Consider the following 21,326-nt stretch of genomic DNA (forward strand, 5'->3'; position numbering starts at 1 on the left):
AATGGACTTGAACAACAGTCTGTCATTTACTGTTACCTCAGTGTATAGCAGCTTTGCCCTTGATAGCGAGTATACTTTCCCAGCAGTGCAGGTTATTTAGTAGTGCTGTGTATTTGTAACACTTTTAAGAGACAGTATCCGATTTCTAACAGCCCTAATTACTGGATAAAGTGAGGTTACCTTTCTGACTTTCTTAATTATGTGTTTGGATCCTAATCTGTGCAGTCCTAAAGTGGTTTAGGTTCTAATAGCTGACTCCTCTTTTTTTCTTGGATTTATTTCTATATATACACATCTATAAAATAATTTGTGTTGCTTTTTCCCTGTATCAATGCTCAAAGGTTAATTTTATAAATATGATAGTGTTAGGCACTAGTCTCCATAAGGTCCCCTTGTTTTTAGGGATTCATTATTACCTTTTAACAGTGTTTTGTAATTACTTATTTGTAAATGCTGTTGGAAATGCTCTAATTTCTTGATCCTATTATGTTCCTGGATATGAAAAATCCTATTGTAAGGTAATTAGAAGGATTCTCTTCTATTTAAATGTGTGTTCTCTAGACAGTGTCACTCTATACTCTGCACACAAGAACCTTTGTTCCTTAATTAGAAAAAGGACTAGAGCTCATTAATTGTGGGTACAAAGTGATGTCTGCTCAAATGGAGAAGCAATAATACAGTTTAAATAATGATTGATCCTGCATTTTAAGTCTTATACTATTTCTTACTGATAGTGATAAATAAGCAACATATAATGCAGGTTGCGAAGCAATGTGTGAAGATTTTTATTGAAAAATCTCTTTTTGCAAGGATAAACCTGTGTCGGGCACAATAAATAAAGGATGGATGGTACATACACGGCGTCTGCCGTTTAGGAAAGTCAGCATTTGTCAACAGAGCACCGTAGCAATTGCTGAGATACTGAAGTTCACTCCACCCCATACTTTAGAAAATGAAATAATTGTCAGAGCTATGCAGTCAAAAGCAGTTTGTATCTTGGCCTTAGAGAGCTATTATTGTGATGAAAAGAATATTTTAATTACTGCTCGCAAACAGGATGAGTTATAAATGTTTGAGTATTTTGCAGGGTATTTTCTTTTGGAAACAAGTGTACTTTGTTCCCTGAATTTTACCATGTCCCTGCCATCGCCCTGAGGGGAGAAGGATGGACTCATGAAGTTCAACCCAAGACCCTTCACCAAAGAGGCTTTGGTTTATGTGGTGGCTGCAGGGTGGACTGAGATGTGCACTGCAGGGTGATCTCCTTCACAAAAATCATGAGCATGTTGTGCTGGGCTTGGCGGTTCTGCTGCCAAGGTGGGATGCCAGGATGGTGCCTGTGTGAGTTTGGAGTTTGGGTCTTGTCAGCTGAGGCTGGGCAGAGCAGGTTGTTAGGGGTGATGCCCCTGAGGCTCCCCAACTCCTCCACAAATCCAGCAGTGCCCATTCTTCTCCTTGCCTCACCTTGTATCAAAGATTTAATACAGAGAAAACCTGTCTAATTTTTCTAACCCTCATAAAAACATGCATTAACAAGGCAAACCCTTTCCCATATGAAGAACAGGAAAATTGGAAGATGAGGCTTGATTTCCTGCTGTATTTCACAATCAAAATGGTAAATGCTAGACTGGGGTATATATTTTGCTCAAAGCATATCGGCACTGAAAGAACCCCAGGAAATGTGGGGTTTCTTGGTATCATTCTCCGCTGTATTCCTCCTGGTGGGAAAGAAAAATAGTTTTTAAAAGATAAAAAACCTGTTCTTCAATTGACTATGCAAAAATCTTATTGCAGTATTTATTCCAAACCTGCACACATAATGTTCAGTCAAGGAGAAAACAGCAAAAAACAGTTGTTGATGGACTTAGGCGAGAACTGGATTAAATAAGCATTAGTCTACTGAAGCTGATTACAGGAATATGAAAATGCAGTATCTTAATGGTACATATTTTCATGTGGCAGCTCAGTTGCCTTTCATTTTGCAGCTAATATGTCTATTCTTATGAGTCATTTACTTCTTTAATTACCTTTTGCAGGCAAGGCACCATGGTATATTAATGTGAATGATTTTTACTGCCAGTTTATCATACAATGCCCCAGAAGTTGAAAGGCGTAATTGACTTGGAAGAGCAGCTCATGAAGGAAACAATATTTAGTTGACAGTTTTCCTTGTACTCTCTGTTGACGTTTATGAGTTTACACTATGCTAAAGGAGTAATAAACACAATTTTCTTTCAATAACAGGAAAGAGTCGCTTTTAAAATACATTTGTGGAAAACAGATTTGTTCATTTCTTGAATAATATAAAATAATGCGTTTTCAGTGATGAGATGTATATAAGACTGTCAATTGAATTAAACCTCAGAAGGTGCATTTATAACCTGCCTTAGAGCGTTAAAAGATATTAGGGTGCGTATGAATCAAATCAGTTAGATGAATATTTAAATTATACACAGATTTGGATAAATCATATTCAGATCTGCATGTTAGATTATTTGGTGGCCTTCTCTTGCCGTGGAGGGTGAAAGTTTGAAGTGGGAATTTGAGGGACGGAGGCTCTATTTCTGGAGATGGAAGAACACTCATCAGAAAGCTCCCAATGAACCCCAATTGGAGGATTATTGCAGAAACTTTCTATAACTTTCCTAGAGCCAGAGGCTTGAGGAAGGTTTAAAATCAGCTTTGCAATCCGTCAAAGTCCATTTTCTCCTGGAATGCTACTTTTATTGAAATGACCTTGTCAAATGGCAAATTCTTTTTCCCAGGCATCCCCAGGACCGCGCGCAGGTATGATTAATCATCCCATCCCGCTTTAATTAATTTAAAGGCGCCCATGGCCGGGGCGGGAGGAGATGCCGGCTGGCGAGGGCAGTGCTTCCCCGCTCGGCTCGCAGGGAGTTAAACTTTTCACAGTTTTCCCGATTGTTTGCAGTTCAGCCCTCTGCAACATAATGAAAGTTTTCGAGCCATCTGTTGTTAAGCTGGCGGTGAGCAAGGCCAGTATATCCAAACAAAGTGCTGGCCTGCTGTAAACTGAACCTGTCAGTTTAGCATAGCTGGGCTGACCTCCCCGGGCGCGGGGCAGTGGGTACCAGGCACTGGCTGCCTGCTCAGCTTCCAGGGGAACTTCTTGGGGGGACCATGTTTACTTTTTCCACTTAGCGTTCCTCCCACGGGCTTGGACTGGTTTATACTAAATCTTTAAATTGACACTGTTTTCTTTTTTTTATTTTTTTTTTTTTGTTTCCCCCCCTATTCTGAACTTTCTCTTTTTTTGTCATAATCTTTTCAGGCCGTGCAGAAAAAAATCTATTAAAACCCCACAGTGGCTGGAATTTGAACTTTTTAGGAGGTGATGGTGGGGGGACGACGGGACAACAACTTCTGTGATTCTATAACTCAGTGTGTGCATGTGTGCCAGCGAGATTGTCTCTCAAAAGAAAGAGGCATGTTCCCAAGTATCCCAGCTTGCCTCCCAGCTCCTATTGTTCCCTTTGTTCTGTATTATTTAAGATCAGTTACTCATTTGCTTCAGAGGATTGGGAATAACAGGCAAGGTAGAGCAGAACAGCCAGTGTCTATTGTCTTCCTGGGAGCCACAGTTGCATCCAGAGCGCAGCCTTCCTCCTGCTTCTGTTTGCTTCTGTTCAAGGGGTTGGTAGGTCCAGCATAAGTACTACAGAATTTGAAACTTTTTGAGAGGAATTTGCCAAGATCAGACTGAAAATGCCCTTTATTTGCAGGGCTCTGTGTCAGGGAGTTGTTTTCCTTTCTCGTTCGTATCAAATACACGTCAGTTTGGCCTCATCTCTGCCTTTAGTGTGTTTGAGCTTTTTCCAGTCTTATTTCTCAGATTGCCTTCCCTTTTTCCTTCCCCATAAATTTTATTTTATTTATTCCTTTTTGTATGGGATACAACACATGCCATTTCTTAGCAGCTATTCACTCAATACAAGCAATTTTAACTGTTTTTTAGGATTGGCAACAAAACTTGAAGTGCCTGCGCCAGGAAAGTAACTATTTGGTATTACCTGTTTTCACTGTTTGTTTTTTGGACTAGACCTTCAGTAAATACCTTTATGCTACCGCTGCTGCCAAATTCAGTCTTTGCTTTCTACACTTGTGCAGTACCTGCTCACTGGTCTTTGGCTGATTTCAAGTGTGTTTTACTTACCTCATGATTCTTGGAAAGCAAACCTGATCGTCAGTGACCCCGAATGCTGCAGTTCTCAGTCAGGAGGTGTTTTGCCTGAGGAAGAGCTGCTGAATTTGTGCCGTGTGTGAAACCAAACTGTGCCTTTGAAAAAGTGCGTTGCAGCCAGTCTGTATCTTCAGTGGTGCAAATGTGCTGGAAGCTCTGGAAAAGGAGTAAAAGTACTTGGCCTTTCCAGAAGACCCCTCCAAGGGCTTGTGCTTGTGCCCACCAGAGGGTAGGAGTGCCCAGGGGATGAGGGGAAAGGAGTATGACAGTGGTGAAACACACTCAATTTTAAATTAAAATGACTGCACTTACGAGGAAACCCCATCCAGCTCTAATCTGTTTGTAAGGTGACTGACACATAAAGTGCTTTTTGTTTTAAGGTAGAGGGAAATGCATTCAGGGTAGAGTTTCTGGTATAAATGTCAGGTGCAACGCAGTGCATGCTCACTCAAAAAGTCAAGCAGATAACCTTGGCATTTAGGGACACTGCCTTGTATAAAACGAAATTGTATTTTGTTTTTAAAAAGGAGGACTACATTAAGAGGTCACCTATTAGCTGTGTTTTTGCTAGCTGTCTGAAACTCAGCTCTACTGTCTATTAAACTCAAACCACTATGTAAACATTCCTGTGTTGTTCCTGGTCTCTACAATGGCCAAGGGGATCAGGTTTCACCTGCCTGCACATCTTCAAGCAATTAAAGCAATTAGCTTGAAGCCATTTCACATTCAAGGTCTACTGTGACATTCAAGTCCAGAAGAAGTCTAGGGGAAAAGGAAAAAGAAGGGTATAAAAGGCCGCTGTGCAGCACACGCACACAAATAACCTGTGAGGAGGTTTTGGACTTTACAACAACTTCCAAATGTGGTCAGGAGGCTTCACAGCAGGCAGGCAAAGTTGCTGCTGAGAAAGGGAAAAGATAAAGAAAAAACACCTTATGATCCTTTAAATTACACCCAAGTTTTGCACTGGGAAGGGAGGGGGAGGGGAGAGAAATAGCAACATTATTTGGAATGATATTTGTGTGAAATAATACAGCGTTGGTCTTATTTACTGATATTTCTTCTGGCATGGAGATCATATTTTTCTTCTCATTTAGGTGGGGATTTATATGTGGTGTTTACATTGTAAAACTACACTCACTCTGGCTAATGTATCCCTTACAATGACATTCAGCTCAGAGTTTAGTGATTCCAGCAGTAAGTCTTGAAAGCTGCTATTTTTTAAAAGGTTGGAGCAGATTAGTGGTGACCTTAAAAGATTAAACTAGTACAGTTTAAAGATAAATAATCAGCCTTTAGCACATTAGATAGCTACATAAGCATGACAGAAGGTGACTTTCTTACAACAGTTTCAGAATCCAGGCAGCATTTTTACATTTGAAACTTGACTAAGGCAGGGAACAGTGGTTTGCAGAAAGCGAGACATAAACTGATTGCACCACTTCAAATTGGTTAATACAGTTTTAAATCCACAGTTTTCCTGTTGGTTTTATTATTGAGAAGAGGCTAATTTTAAAAGCTGTGCCTGCTGCAAAAGAAGATCTTGCTTTGCCGTCCCGGAGGGTGTTCTTAATCAGAAATAACCGCAGGCTAAATTATAATGTGGAATCCTGCTGCCCTTTAACCTAACACTGCTGCTCGTTCAGTGTTTGTTAACAAACAGCTCTAAGTACAAAATTGTTTGAGAATTACTTTTTCATTATATTTGCTGACTTCAATTAGAATAAGAAGCTTATTTGGTGAAGAAAAATTAAAAATGTATGGGTTTTCAGAGAAAGTTTCAGCAATTGTTTCCCGGCAAGTGTCGCCTTCGGAACATAGCTGTGGACTCCGTGGCTAACGTAATTCAATTTAAATAAAATTGCCTTCTGAACTAATATTTCTGCACCGGTGGCAGAGGCAGAGCTCAAGAGCATCCCAAGACTCCAGCCCTTTGAAAGATGAACAAGCTAAAATGGTGGCAGGGGCTGAGGCCAGGGCCCCTTTTGCACCTTGTGGGGGGATGCAGCTCATAACGAAGAGGCACCAATTCTCCATCCCTATGGTGTTGGGGAGGGCTGGGCTATAGATAGGAGTGGCACAGTGTCCTATTTTTATTTCACTCTGAATAACACGTAATTGAAATGTACACTCGGCAAATTAATTGGTGAGTTGAAGGTAAGAACTGCTGAGTTAGTAGAGACACACAAGCCCTGTTCTTTTTTTTCCCCTTAAGTTTACATGCTGGAGCGGAAACGCCGCGGTGCTCAGAAAGGAGGTGATGGCTCTGTAAAGCAGATCTTTCCAATTTTATTTTTTTTCTAGCTTAGTCTTCTGTTTCTATGATCTGCCTTTTGAACTGTTTTTGTGGCTGATCAGTTCCACCTAATATGTCTCTTGATTTCTGCTATTGTAATACTCAGACGACATGCTGTTCTCTTCATTTTTATAAGCTTTAGATGCTCCTGCCTGTCATACTCTGGCGGTTTATCTTCAGCGTCTGGATTTGCTTTCAGACTTGCATGTCTATCAAGCTGCTGTTGCTTTGAATGTGAGATCAAAAGAAGATGAATTCCAGTAAAAAATTTCCTTGTATGAAGAAAAGATTGGGGGCCTATGTAAACATCCCACTGACAGCTCCCAATGAGTTATTTTAGCAGAGCATTAGCACCCAGAATGACAGACAGTCCAAGACTACATGCTAAATAACAAATCAGTCCCTTCAGTGGCAGCAGCACGTTGCCACAACAGCAATACATTTTCTAAAGGAATCCTGTTCCTCTTTTTTATTGAATATGGCTGTTCGACTGCTCATCTCTTCACGAGCTGCCTTCGAGTGCCAGCCCCAGTTTACTTTTTCTTGACAATATCTGTGTCATGTCACCAATATGACAGCAGACAGGGCTTTGATAATTGGGTGGGGAGACAGTTAGTTAGTCATCTCCAGTTAAAAAGGTAGTTTGTTTTAGGGAGGGGAAGGAGACGATGAAGGAGGGGTGGCATCTGCCGGAATGCTGAAGTTACGCTCTCGGAGATGCTGGATGCAGGTCCCTCCGCCCGAGACAAGTTGTATTTTTTTGGGTGGTTGTTTATATTTCAGTTCACGCAGTTAGAGAAAGCAGCCCTGCAGCCTGGCCAGCCTCCCGAGCCGGTTTCCAGAGCAAGTCACAGCACTGTCGAGGGTAGGGACGTCAAGCTTGGCTGGACTTCTGTGCAAATCCGAATTTGCCTAGATACAGAAGCGAGGTGTGTTTCTCGCTGCTGTTTGGTCTAGTTGGGGACATAATTAGTTCTGCCTGTTTCTGCTCACAGATGGGGGGGTGTTGAATAGTGCAGAATTGCTAGATTTTTGTGCCTGGTGTTGTGCTAAACCCAACTTTGAGATTACCTGTGAGCTCCAGCTGATCTCACCGCTTCGCAAGGGGAGAATTAGGGAAGGAATGCTTTGCGGTTTCTTTGTCATTTAGTCAAAGCAGAGGTTGCTACTGTGGAGGCAGAGCCCGGTGGCTGCCGCGAAGGGCAGTGCTCCAGCGTCTCCCTCTAGCCTGCGCTCCGGCTGCACGGCACTTCCTGTTTATTCAAACATCTTTTTACCATTCTTCAGCCCCCGCTTCACAGAAACAGCCAGAAACATCTCCAGCGCGAAGACGGAAATCTAAAGGCAGACAGTAAGAGCTCACTCTGTTAAACTCTTCATTTTCTCTGCAAGCGCTCGGAGGAGAGGAGCGTGCAGGCAGGGCTGAACTTTTAAAGTGCTGCCTTGCGAGCACAGGAGAGGGGAATTGCTTTGGTTTGAAGCAAGAGCAGCCAGTTCAGGTTGTTTACTGCGGTGTTGACAAGGGTGGGGTTTTTGGCATGGCTTCGGAGAGCCGTGGCGAGGATTGAGTCCTCTTTTGGGGCACCCATCGCCTTGTGATATCCCTCTGGCACAGGCACAGCCCTGTGCCACCATCCCCGCTGCTCGCCGGGTGCTGCGGCTTCTCCTAGCACAAGTGCCAAAAATACCTAAACAACAAACCCCCCCAAAAAAGGGAAACGTGGCTGCTGCTCTGGGCAGCAGAAGTGGCGCAAACCCGAGTCACTTTTTTGTTTTCTGCAAATTGTTTGCATCGTGGCTCTGGCACCGCATGCGAACCAGCCTCGCTAATATTTGTACCAATTTCATGCTAATAAAAATCAGGCTGCTGAGACAAGCATGGCTATTATCTCATTCATATGACTATTGTTTAGACCTGTGGTACTACAAAAGGAAAGGGAAAGCGTGCTCACGCCGGGTAATGGTTGTTAACTTCTCACGTGAGGGATTTTCTCTGCAGTTTTTCAGTATTAATGATTGTTGTATGAATGGTCTTCAGGGGTTGTTGGAAGATAGTGTAGATCCTCTGGGTAATCCGTGTCACAACACGGATGCTGGATTTTTCCCCCTCTGTTCAAGTGACTTTAAAAACTGCTTGATATTTCTCGGTGGTTTCCCCCCCCGCAAAAGTCCACTGAAATAGCAGGTAACTTTTTTTTTGGCAAGCATTCGTGGTGCTCGTATAGTGTGAAACATAAGAGAAAATGGAAAATATGCTGCCTGCCCTATGGAGAAAACCATCCTCCTTGAGGCTTTTCCTGCCTCTCCAAGATCCAAATACACTTTAAAATTTTAAACCGTAAACCCCCATCTTCCTAGAAAAGAGAGCGAGAGAGAGAGAAATCAAGCTGTGTGTTCAGCCAAACCGCAAGTACAACAAACATATTTTGAAAATATATTGCTAGTCTGGCTTTTTAATGTTCAGAAGTTGTTCTACTTTGCAGGAAAAAAAATGGTGTTTGCAACTGCCTTAAGGACAATTTGTTTAACAGTAGGAGTAATTGCATGGGGAAAATGGAAAGAGTGACTGAAGTTATTTACTCAGATGTTAGTGTAGGTGTGGGGCAGAAAACTCTCTGTGGGAACAGTGGGCTGCTTTTCTTGGTATCTTAGTCTATTTGATGACCATCAAATTTCCCAGCTCACTGGTTTTGTTTTTTCTGGATGGCATATTTGATTATTTATCAGAAGGGAAAGGGAGTAGCTGAAGCAAATAAACATGTGACCAAGCTGTGTTTTGTTTTCCACTCAGAAGGCCATGCCCTTTAACAGATATACAGAAAATAATAAATGTATTGTTTTATGATAAAAGGAAATTATGTGGATCATTTTCTTTAGCAAGGCCGTTAACCCCTTGTGCTCGGTGGTCTCCGCCTTCTGGCAGCTTGTTGGGCTTGCAGCTGGGAATTAAAGGCACTTAAACCCCCCTCTTGGCTGGAACGTTTCCATGGATTACTGCTTCGGCCCTTTGGATTTGCTGGATTTATTGCATAGTCACACAGCCCTGGTCATCTCCCTGGTCCTACTCGGGGTGTGACTGACTAAAAGAGAGGCACTTCCAATTTTCAGAAGGGTGCTGATTTCCAAAGAAAACCTTGGCGAGAGATGCTGGGATCTTCCAGCCTCCAGTGCTGGTGTCTGTGCAGCACGAGGGGTTGCAGCTGTGTTTGGTCCGTTACAGACAGTGTCAATTTATGGGATTCTCTTTTAAATGCCAGGTGTCTAGCATGTAGCCTGTAGTATTTCCTTTATAATACCAGCTTTGGACAATGCTCATTATCTTCCCTGAAAAAAAAAAGCCCAAAACAACACCCTATAAACTAAATCACTGTCAGGAAGTAAAATACAGGTTTGCCTCATCTCCGGGAAGCATGTTGCATGCTTTAGCTGCTTTTATGGGATTAAAAGAAACAAGTTAAGACTGTCATGCACATGAAAGGAAACCGAGATGTGGTTTGCTTCACATTGTGCAGGTAGGTATAAATTTAATAGACTGACTTGCTTTCAAAATCTCTCTTTGTCTCCCCGAGTTGCATGTCAGTTCCAGCGCGTTGATGAGCTCCGCGGTCCGTAATAGCGCCTGACTGCCGCTGCCCCGCAGGTGCCAGATCGGCAGGAGGGTCCTCCTCCTCCTCAGGGATGTAGGTTTCCTCTGAGGAATGGCTTCACATCGAAAAAGGGAAAATTTGCCTGACATCTTGAAGTTGCGTTCAAGCCTGTGCATCGCTGGTGGGTCAGGGCAGGAGGAGGTGGATGCTTCGCCTTCTGGCTTCAGGGGGTCAGCGCTCCCTGGAGAGCCCAAATGGATGGCAGGGGCTGGAGCTGGGGCTTTAGGTTTGAGGGAGAAAAAATGGCAGTCGAAATAGCAGGGAGAGGAAGGGCTGGCAGAATAAGGACCTGAAACTTAAATGTGATGCAAAGAAGAAAGAGGAAATGAGCAGCTTGGGGCCAGGTGACATGGGCAGGGCTGGGCTGGGGGATGTGGCTGGCTCCCCTTGCCCAGAAGCTCCTGAGGGTTGATGAGGCTCAGAATGGGCTGAGGAATGGGCTTTGGGATCAGAGGTGCACACTTGAGGTGCCTGGGAAGACAGAGGAGCAGGAGGAATCCCATCCTGTCGGACAGGGATCTCTCCAGCCCTGGCTGGAGTCCTTGGGCAGAAGCCCATGAAGGACCTGTCCATGGGGAAAGGTGTCCTCCCAGCCTCCAGCAATTAAAGGTTGGTTCGTGCCCTGGAGCATAAACATTTGTACCTTGATTTCTATTTTTATCTTTCCAAAGGTAGCTGTAAATGTTCTCATGACTATCTCTGCAAGTGTCTAATCCTTTCTTTGCATCCTCCCCATGCTCTTGGCCCTGATGGTATCATGTGCCAGTAAGTTCCAGAGAGTAATTATGAGTTTTGTTTTAAGAAAGGAAAAAAAAAATTTCTTTTATCTGCTTTAATTTTTTTGTGGTTGTTGCTTCCTGACTTCATTCAATGTCCTCTTTCTCTTGTGTTATGAGAAATGGCAAAAGCACCAGATGTACCCTCTCAGGCCAAGTCACAATTTGTGTACTTTTATCATCTCCCCTCTTACTCATCTCTCACTAAACTAAACACTCCCACCCTTATCAATCTTGCTTCGTATCTGCTGAGGCCTCTAATCATTTTTGTCGCCTTCATCTGAACCTCGCCTATTTTTGCTTTACCAAAATCTGTTAAAATTAAGGTTTTTACAAGCTGTTCTAAATTAGGTTGTGCCATAGAAGTGATGTGATTTGCAGCTTTAGTTTTCCGTGTTTTGGGCTGTCCCAATGTTTTGCTTTCTTCATTCACCCAACAGCAGTGAGTGTCTGATGGAGCGTGGTGAGATGTCCACAGTCAGGGGCTGTATTTCATGGGCCTCTGAGTACAAGTTTGTCATGCAGTGTTTTGGAAAACAAGCTTAAAATATGTTCCCTGTTTTGTTGACCACACAGGGAAGCGCTCAAGCAGCTGTATGCAATATACTATTTATGTTGTAGCAACAAAAAGGCCCTCTTCCTTCTCCCCCCCACCTTATCCCTCTTCTCTGTTAAAAAATATGAGAACTTCCCGTGCTTTTGACATCCAAGAAAAACGCGGCTCAGCAGTGAATACTCCTCCAAATATTCAAAGGTCTGGTTCACTTTTGGATAAACACAGTAGTTCAGAATCTGATCTTGAGCCTACAGAAACGAGCTGGAAATCCCATAAGATTTTTTTCATCACTCAGGCACAGTTCAGTTCTGGTTCAGTTTGAACAGGGAGCCAAGATTTGTATCCTTTCTCATTTTACCAGGGATTTGTTGGCCCATCCCTCCTTTCTTGCTGGTACAGACCGCTACATGCTGTGAGTCTTGGCATGCCAAAATAAAGAGAACCATTTTCAATGTTTGGGAACTTTTTGCCAGATACTTTTTAAGTGGCTTTGATGAGTCCTGACTGTGACTCTTTAAAAGAGGGGACAGAAGGTGTTTTTGCGGCGTAACTGCCTGAGGATTTCATTTATGCCTCAGAAAAGGGATTTTTGTGGCCTTTGTTCCTGTTGTAGCTGGTTCAGAGTTTGCAGGTTCCCGGTGTTGGCTGAGGTTGATCTCTCACCCTATTGTCCCTTGCTGCCTGCCCCTTCATCTCTGTAGTGTCTCCAAGTACTGAAGAAAATACCTCACCCAGCTTTTCCCTGAAACTGGTGGAGTTCTTGAATAAATTACAAAATGGAAATTGGTTCTTTGGAGGTAAACTCTGTTTTCCCCCTGTGTGGTGCTGGGTCCTTGCAGGCAGGGACCTTGCCAGCCATGGGATGGGCTGTGGGGTGGTGTGGGGTGGCAGAGCAGGAGCAGGGAGTCCACTCATCCTCCCACCGGCAGAAGTAACCTCAGTGCCCACGAGCACGAAGTGCAGCTGGGCTGGGACACAGGCAGCTCCACCCTGTGGGTTTGGAAGAAAGGGTTTCTGTTTCCAGTGCCTTTTTCTGGAGGGAATCTCCTTAACTGGTAGCCAGGATCTATTCCAGAGGAAAGAAACTAAGCCTGCTGGAAGAAAAATAAAGACTCATCTTCTTTCCTTATGACTGAACTATTCTAGGAGATGGTTCAGCATGAGGCACCTTGCCAGCTCCCTTGCTCCAAGTCTGCCCCTGTCACATCAGGGACAGGATGTGAGCCAGGGATTCTGCATGTAGACCTGAGGTCTCTTCTTTTTTTCCAACATAGGAATCACCATTAGTCACTTGTCCAGACCAGTCTGCTGTGTCTAAGCAAAGCCTTCATGGCCAGCTGATCATTTTATTGAGTGAAGGATTTGCTGTTGAAGCTCCCCTCCTTGACAAGCTGGCTGGTAGCCCTTGGATGGAGCCAGCCTTGCAGATTTGCTGCAGCCAAGTGAGGTGCTGGGTACAGGCAACCAGCAGCATCTCCCCAGGCTCACAGCATCCCTCTGCTGCACCTGTGGAGCTGCGAACAGGGTAGGTGGAGGGGGATTGTTTAATGAAACAAGGAAATAGAGGATGAGATGGGGATCAGGATTGTTTGAATCCAAGGCTGAGAAGGCTGGACAGCAGGAAGTCTTCACCAGGTTATGTTGCATCCTCGCTGTGTCCCAGAGCAGAGTCCCGTGTCCTGCCTCTAGCTATCCTCAGGCTTCCCCACTGGGGTGCCAAGAGCAGAGTTGGGGCTCTTGGCTTTGTGTCATTCTGTGTGTGGCACAGGGTCAGGGTGGTGGCAGTGGGGAAGGGAGCACGTAGCAGCTCATTTCCCAGTTTTGGAGGAAGATGGAAGAGCTGCACATGAATGTCAGAGGGAATAAGTGCTGCAAGAACATCTGCTTCTCTTTTTTGCATCTTCTACATTTTATTCCTCCTCTTCATTTTGGTTCCTTTCCTATTCTCTAGTTGGTTCATCTCACCTCCCCCTGTTCTGTTCCTCCCAGAGGAACAGCACTACCCACTGCTGTCGCTTAGCACTATTTTTTATTTTTTTTCCCTTTGCATACTGCTCCGCTCCTCGCCCGTTTCCACACGTTGTGCGGCTCCTGAGCCTGCCGGAGGAGAACTGCAGCAGGGCTCCCCTCCAATGTGTCTGCCTCCTACCACCACTCCTCTACATCTGCTGCTCCAGGAGAAGAGAGTGTCGCGGGAGAGGAGGTAGAGGAGGCAGGAGTGGGAGAGACATGAAGCAGCTCTGAAGCTCGGGTGCATCCGGGCTTCCGAGCTTGAGAGCTGCATCTTGCCGCTCTGCTGGGAGCAGCTGTGGAGTGGAGCGGGGTGTGAGGACAGATGGGAGCTGAGAAAGAAGAGAGATTGCTGGCTGAGTCTAAATTCCCCCTCGTCCCACCCAGGAGAAACAAAGGTACTTGCCTTGTGAGACTGAAGGGAAGCAAGGAGCTCTTTTGGGAGGTGGGCCATGCTCCGCCGGGAGAGGTGCCTGGAGCTGCTGACGGGGCGATTCCTCAGTGCCTTAAGCCAGCGTGAAATTTGGTGAGAAACAGACAGTGGGAGAGCTGCATGCCTGCTGCTGCAAAGCTGTACTTTGCCCGAACCTCAGTGGGGAAGTTGAGCAGCAGTGGTAGCTTGTGAGGGTGCAGCTATCAGAGGTCAACACACAAAGTCTTGCCTCTGGAGTTTGGGACCAACATAGTTATGTTTGCTCCAAGGGCAGATTTTGCCCTTAAAATTTCTCCCTTCTCATCTCTCTCTGCTTGTTTTGTTCTATTTTGCTGTTTAATGACCATAACTGAAATAATGGACAGATTATAATGTTGGCTGGCAACTAACTTTCCAGATTTATTGCTTTGGACACTTCAGATGCCTGCGGGACCATCTCTGATTTCTGGGAACTTTTCCTTCCTCCTTTCTCAAGTTGCTTTACTGATAAGCAGCTTTGTCCACCTGGAAAGGCCCAAAATCCTTAGGAATCTGTAAAAACACATAGGATTTTGTTTTGTGCCCTCCTTGCAACTTGTGTGTGCATGCTTACCCATTTTGGAGGCAGCCCATTCATTACCGCACAAGTGCTCTGAGAATTGGTGGTCAGACAGGACACACACCCCTTGCTTTTGCACCCTCGTGGCTGTTGCTCATCTCCCCACCCTCCAGTGTATATACCTTTCCATACATCCTGAAGCTCCCTGGGCTGATTTTCCATGCCTGATAAACCTCAGGTTCTGAAACAAGCTTCTCCTGTCATTAGAGCCAGGCCTATTATAGCTGTAGGTCATCATATTTCATTAATAACTGATTGATATTAATATCGGTTGGAGCAGATGGGAAGGGAGGAGCTGGAGCTCTTTTTCTTCAGTAGGAATAGAATGATGGAAAAAAGTTGGAGAGTTGCTGCCTTGTACTGGCTGCAGCGGTGGAACAAGTTAGCAAGAGGCTCCATGCAACTGGATCCTGTTTCTGTTTTCCTTATGTACTGACACTGTAAGCAAGTATATGGCATTTAAGCAGATTTTCTATTTTTAAAGTTCTACCCTCTTTTTCCAGTGTATTTCCCGTCCCCAGCCCCCTTCCCGAATCAGGAGTTTCTGACCACATGAAGTCAGAGGCAGGGCTGCATTTTTACCCTTCAGCAGAGCTTGCCCAAAGAGGATGGTGAAACTGAAAGGTCGAGGTGCTTGCGTGAAAATGTCGAATTACAACAGTAACTGGGGTGATAACAGTGCCCAGCGTTCTGGGCAAACAACAGCTGGGCAAACAAGTCACGTTCTGTCTGTCTTGCAATAAAATTGTCTTGGTCATCTCAAATGTGTACTTTTTTTTCCCCCTCCTGGTGCTTAAGAGGTTGGGAAATAATAAATGGTTGCCACTTCCCTAAGCTCAGGGAGAGGGCTTTTCAGTGGGGCTTCCCACTTACTGTGTGAATGAAACAGGCTTGATTCATCTCACGGTTAATGTACTGTTAACATTTTTCTGGGTTAGGTGTCACCCAGTGTTGACTCTCAAATGCCATTCCAAGTTTGTGCAATGTCTCTCAAGTGCTGTGTTTCAGTTACCTTTTTACTGGTCTCTGTTTTACACCAGAAAACCTCCTTACATCTAGGTGATTTCCTAATGGATAAGAAAATACCTTGGGAGTTCATATACTGTATCTTGCATTTAGGCATAGCATGACTTGGTTGGTAGGGAGCCTTTTCCTGATGTCCTTTCAAATCCACGTTTATAGTGACCAAAACCCATGGAAGAGGCATTTGCTGGAGGATGCTTTCCTTTCTCTTTTTTTCCAGTAAGTGGGAATATTTCCCCCTTTTTTTTTTGGTGCAGAGAGGAGGATGGTTGCCGATGCTCTGTGATTCACTGTCGGAGGCCAGGATTCATGTCTGAGTCTCTGGGTGTCCCAAGAAGCTTTGTCCAGGCTTGCAGGCTCTTTGAGCAGCGCAGATAATGTGGCTGCTGGTATTTACAGACCCAGATACTTGAAGCATCTCTGTGGTTTTGGGGGCTCTTGGCATCTCCACCTGCCCATCCTGTGAAAGAACCCACTGTTGTCTGGACACACAAACATGAGTTGGTTTGTCACGGCCCCTGGCAATTGTTCACTTGCAAGCACGTGGTGGAGATTTAGGATGTAACTACGGCAGTGGGGAGGAATGTGTGAAAAGAGCTTGGAGATGTCAGAGCACCTGCTCCTGAGGAGAGGGCCACGTTAGCAGAGCTGTTGGCTAGCAGTAAACAGTCCTGGCACCCTTGTTTCAGGACTTGGCAGCAGCAGGAGTTGAACTGAATCCAGCTTTACTCTCTACTGCCTGTTCAGTAAGTTGAGGACAAGGCAGATGATTAAGGAAATGTGGGGAAACTGCTACAGAAGCTTTTGGAAAGATAAGAGACTTTGGTCTCCATGTCTGACAGTCTGGCACTTCTCACTAGCATTGAATTCACATGCAAATCAAAGGCAACATCTACTCCCACAGGAAGCTTTATTAATGTACAGGCCTGCTTGCGAATCTCCGTGCTGATGAAGGTTGTGGGACTGACTTCACTCAAATTAATTTCCCTGTCTATCCTCGCCTGAGCACTGTGCAGCACCAGCAGCCTCAGCAGGGCTCCCACGCCAGCATCCAGGGATGAGCTCCCTGCAGGAGAGGCACTGCCTGGAACCAGGGAAGGGGGTAGAAGTGTGATGCTTGTTGGCTTGTGTCCACTGGGCTTGACCTGACATCAGCAAAGTAATTCCATGCAGGAAAACTCCAGATGGGCTTGAAATATTTTGTGTGTGAGAGGAAGGAGGGTCTGTGTCCTGGAATGAGCTAGCCATCTTTCTTGTGCATGCCCTGTCATGTGTGAGGAGTATGGATGAGGCTTGGAAGTGGCAAGGACAGGACTTGGTCTGAGGTAGGAAGGAGGAAAGGCTGAGCAGGGAGAAGTAGAAAAGCAGAGGGATGTGGGATTCCTGGGTTCACAGTACCACCAAGGACATGGTAGCTACTTGATGAAGATGTTCAGTAAGAACCATATCTGAGCTATAAACAATGTTCTACATCTTTAACCTGAGCTCATCTGATGCTCAGCTTTTATTGCTGTAAGTTATTTGTAAGTGAAAAAGTGAAATCCTGAGAGGAGAGATGGGAAATGTCATTTCAAGCTGCAGTACCCTGGAATGTCATCATGTTGCCATCTCACTTGCATCTACCTTGTTTTTCCCTTTGATGTCCCTGTCCATCCTGGCTCCTTGTATCCCTGATGCTCCCTCCAGCCCACTTTTATTCTTCTTAATCCTTTCATTCCTGCCCTGCTCCACCCTCTGTGCTGGTCCCTCCCTCTTGCCATCTCTTGTCCCACTAGGTCTGCACCAGGACAGGTGACAAACAGACATGGAAAGGGGTGGTATGGATGTCACCTTGAATGGAGACCCTGAAAGTGGTGGGTGTGAGGGGTGTGGGTGCTGTGCAGCTGGACTGGAGCAGGGACAGAGCTCTGGCTTTACTCCAGCAGAGTTCTGCCTGTGCAAGCCTGTCCCCACAGACAGAGACCCTCACTGGCATGGGGTCAGTCATGGTAAGGGTTTGTGGTTGCAGTGGTCACGCTGCCAAGCTGCATGGAGCTTCGTGGCCAGCTCGAGTAGAGAGCGGGCATTTCTTGCATGGCTACTTGTTCTGGGAATCTTCAAAAATTTCTGGCAGCCAATTTAATTGTGCAACCTCTCAGCTGCCAGAACGGATAGAATATGATCATATCACATGAAATGCATGCAGGGTCTGCTATAGCAACTGTATTTCAAAGAGACAACACATATGGTGACTGGTTCTTTTTGGAATAATATCTATAAGTTGATGATGTTTTATTCAAAAAGGCTGTAGCTTGAAAGGTTAGGGATGTTCTGATTGTTTAGTGTATGATTAAAGAAAGGCTTCTGTGGTTTTTTTTGGCCTATTGAATCTAATTACTGGGAACTAAAATGATCATTTGATTGCACATTTACCTGGAATTATTCTTCTGCAGAGCCAGTCTTAATAATATATAATAATATGTTGCGCTTGTACTGTATAGAGCTTCTTGTCTGAGCAACTCAGAGTGCTTTACAAGTATTCATTAATTAAATAAGCCATACAACACCCCTGTTAAATAGGTGAGTATTTGTTGCCCATCCCCTGAAGTCTTGTAGGCTTTATTTCTGCTGCCTCTGCCCACCCTTGAAGATGCTTTAACAGCTAAATAAGTTAATTCAGTAAAAATAAGGTATTTTTTAACAGTCCTTAACGCTTTCTGCATAATGGTTTCCTTTGTTGTGTTGTATTAGTTGGTAGGCTGTAGGGTTTTCTGGTCCCTGGTGCTGCACCAGAAATGTTATGGGTGCACTGAGCTCCGACTGGCTTGAAATACAAAATCTAATTTTACCTGCACCGTACCAAGCTCTGCTGGAAATCGCATCCACCCTTAGAGAGTTTTTCTGATCCAGTGGAGACTTGTTATTAAATTGGAAAGGAGGGCTTGTTGCCAGAGTGTTTTAAGGTCTACTGTCTGTTTGCCCTGGTCCGCAGTGGTGGTTCTTCAGTTTGCTGGGCTGACCAGTGTCTCTCCAAAAGTAAAAAGATGGGTCTAGGCCATAAAACAACAAGGTTTTACTGGGAGGGGGTTGGATTCGAGCTTGCAGACCTTGGTATCAAACCTTTCCCAGCAGTTCTGCTCTGAGATTAAACACTCTGCAACTTGGAGGAGCAAGTGAAACCTGAAGCATATCTGACTTCTTAATTAAATAGGTATTAATTAAATCACTCAGAGAACATACACAGTAGGAGTGGGGAAGGCTTTTTCCCTCCTTCCATGTAGGCATCTTGCAAAGGGACTATTTTTCTTGTTTTACATTAATGAAGTCTTCAGCCTTCCCACTTTTCCACCTACACATGTACTGAACGTCTCCAAGGAGACCAAGGATGCCCGAGTCCGGTGCTGGTGAATCCTCGGGAGCAGCAGGCTGGGGTGTCGCCAGCAGAGCCTCAGCTGTGCCACAGTCTGTCTCTCAGGGATCATCCTTGCTGTCCCCTGGCTGGGGACCCAGCAGGGAGCCAGGGCAGGGACTTGTTCCTCATCTTTTCCCTCTGTCTTTGATCTCCTCTTGCTTTCTTTTCCCCACATGATGGAGAAATCGGGCCTTGCAGAGCAGCAGGCTCCGGTGTTGAGGGACTCTTTGCTTTGCTTTGCATCGCATTTTGCAATATATCCCCCCAGTCCCCCCTGCTCATGCTTTCAGGGCCAAGGCCCTTGCCCTTCCACTGTCACACTGTCCTTTGCTGCTGTGTCCCCTCCCAGTGAGTCCCCACAGCTGGTCCATCATCAGCCACCACTGATTTACATAGGATCATAGGATATCCTGAGCTGGAAGGGACCCCAAAGGGTCATCAAAGTCCAAGCCCTGGATTTTGGTGAGGTGAAATACTGTCCCTGCTTTTCTTTGTGTTCTCTCCAGCTCCTTGCAGCTTTCTTGGCCCTCAGCATGGCTCTGCCTTATGCTGCCTCTCCTCTTTCTCCCACCATGGCCTTCCAGAAGCTTCCCTGATGTTCTCTGGCTCTCAGGGGAGCAGACAGTGATACATGACTGCTCTCTTCTGTAAACCCAGCCTGACCTGATGGAGAGAAGGCACATGAAAGCTGAAAGCACAGGAGCCTGCCCATTAGTGAGGAGAGCTGTGAGCTGCTCCAGGGGGAGAGAAATAACTCAAAGCAGCTCACCACCAGGGTTCCTGCAGTTACTCGAGGCTCCCACCCAGGAGGTGAACATCAGCTGCTGCTGTTTTTCTCCTTAATCAGAGTGGGAAATCAGTGGTGGGAAATCACCCCATTGCGTGCAAAGTGTTACTTTTGTGGAAGCCACTGCTTTCCTCAGTGGAGGTGCATCAGGAGTGGAGAAGTACCCCATGACCAGGGATTGGCTTGCCCCTGTGCTGTTTGTGTATCTCCCAATGCCCTCTTGGCTGTGAATTCAATTCTCCAATCTCTTTCTCCCTACAGGCTCTCCAGGTGGCACGACAGCTTCTCCTGCAACAGCAGCAGCAGCAGCAACAGCAGCAGCAGCAGCAGCAACAAGTTAGTGGATTAAAGTCTCCGAAGAGGAATGACAAACAGCCAGCCCTTCAGGTAAGGGGAGCCTGTGTGCCTCTGTGCGGGTCTGGGGCCTTTAAAAGCTGAATAAACGCGTCTTTCATGCAAACACTGGGATGGAACCTTCAGGAGCTTCCTCCCTGTGTCCACAGAGTGGCTGTGGCTGCTCTAAGTGGCAGGAGGATCGATGCTGGGTGCTCTTGAAAGTCCCACCTACGGCATATTTACAAATCGTGAGCGTGTACTTTTATTAGCGTCTGGTAGGGCTGGATCATGACAAAATGGAATAGCTTTTGTTACTGTGTCAGTGTGCATAGGAGATTTGCATTAACATTTCTGTTTGATTGCTGTTCCATTTGTAGTCTGTGTTCACTCAAACCGCTGATTTGCTATGTCAAGGATATTGGGAAATACTAGGATATCATATCATCGGTGTGTTTTTTACCCTTTTATTGTCTGCTGATTTATGGACATCTTCAGAAATAAAATCTAAATATTAGAGGGCTTTGTGCTGTTATGAATTCAGAGAGCTAAAACCAATACAGCATTCCCAAACAGAAGATGTATGCACACATATGGGGCTTTGGAGTGCATTCTGCTAGTCTTGTGGGATAAATCACGGGGAGTTAAAGACAAGAAAGACCTATTAGGTCATGTATCACATTTTCCTTTTTTTTTTTTTTTTTTTTGCTATTCTAGTGTTAGAAATCCCAAGTGATGGTGGGACTGCTATTATTTTCCTTCGGATAGTTTTCCATAACAAAGCACACGCTCAGGAACTTTCCACTTTAATTCCATCCTCTTGCTCCAAGTAATACTGCTTGTATAAATACTGAGTCAGTCCCTTGCCTTGCCTCGTGTTCACACTCCTCAAACATCTGAGATACTAACATGTACTTGCCAGTTTTGGCAAATTATATGTATCTAGTTCTTTATGTATTTCGTAAACTGGCACTTGCAGACCCTTGACCACTTTGCTGGTTTGCAGCTGGTTATTGCTTTTATTATTGCTCTTTGCAATTGCAGCATGTCAGTAGATTTTTGATAATAAGGTCCTGAATGCAGCAGTTCAGCTACAGTTGCACAAAGCCCTGTAGCTGGGACATTTATCTTATCTCGCTCTTCTATATCTGATGCTTCAGCCTCTGTAGCCCCAAATTCTTTCTGGATTTTTTTTTTTCCTCTTGTTGTCATAGCACGTTGTCAAACTCATGTCTGTTTTGCTCTTTCTACTTTTTTTTTTAAGTTTGATATACT

General features: G+C 45.0%; 1 protein-coding gene across 12 annotated transcripts in view; it reads left to right on the forward strand.

The window, feature by feature from the left end:
* Positions 1-21,326, forward strand: part of FOXP1 (forkhead box P1) — a 377,497-nt gene that overhangs the window by 245,257 nt on the left and 110,914 nt on the right. For 11 of the 12 annotated variants that reach the window (XM_085072287.1, XM_085072284.1, XM_085072295.1 and 8 more), the window contains one exon: positions 19,980-20,105. In XM_085072287.1, the coding sequence (XP_084928413.1) occupies positions 19,980-20,105 (126 nt within the window). Of the gene's footprint in view, positions 1-7,699; positions 7,849-19,979; positions 20,106-21,326 lie in introns of those variants that run through there. The other variant, XM_085072296.1, reaches the window with a different exon arrangement.

Source organism: Lichenostomus cassidix, chromosome 12 (assembly GCF_008360975.1).
Source record: "Lichenostomus cassidix isolate B80296 chromosome 12, HeHo_3.0, whole genome shotgun sequence".
NCBI classification, from domain to species: Eukaryota; Metazoa; Chordata; class Aves; order Passeriformes; family Meliphagidae; genus Lichenostomus; species Lichenostomus cassidix.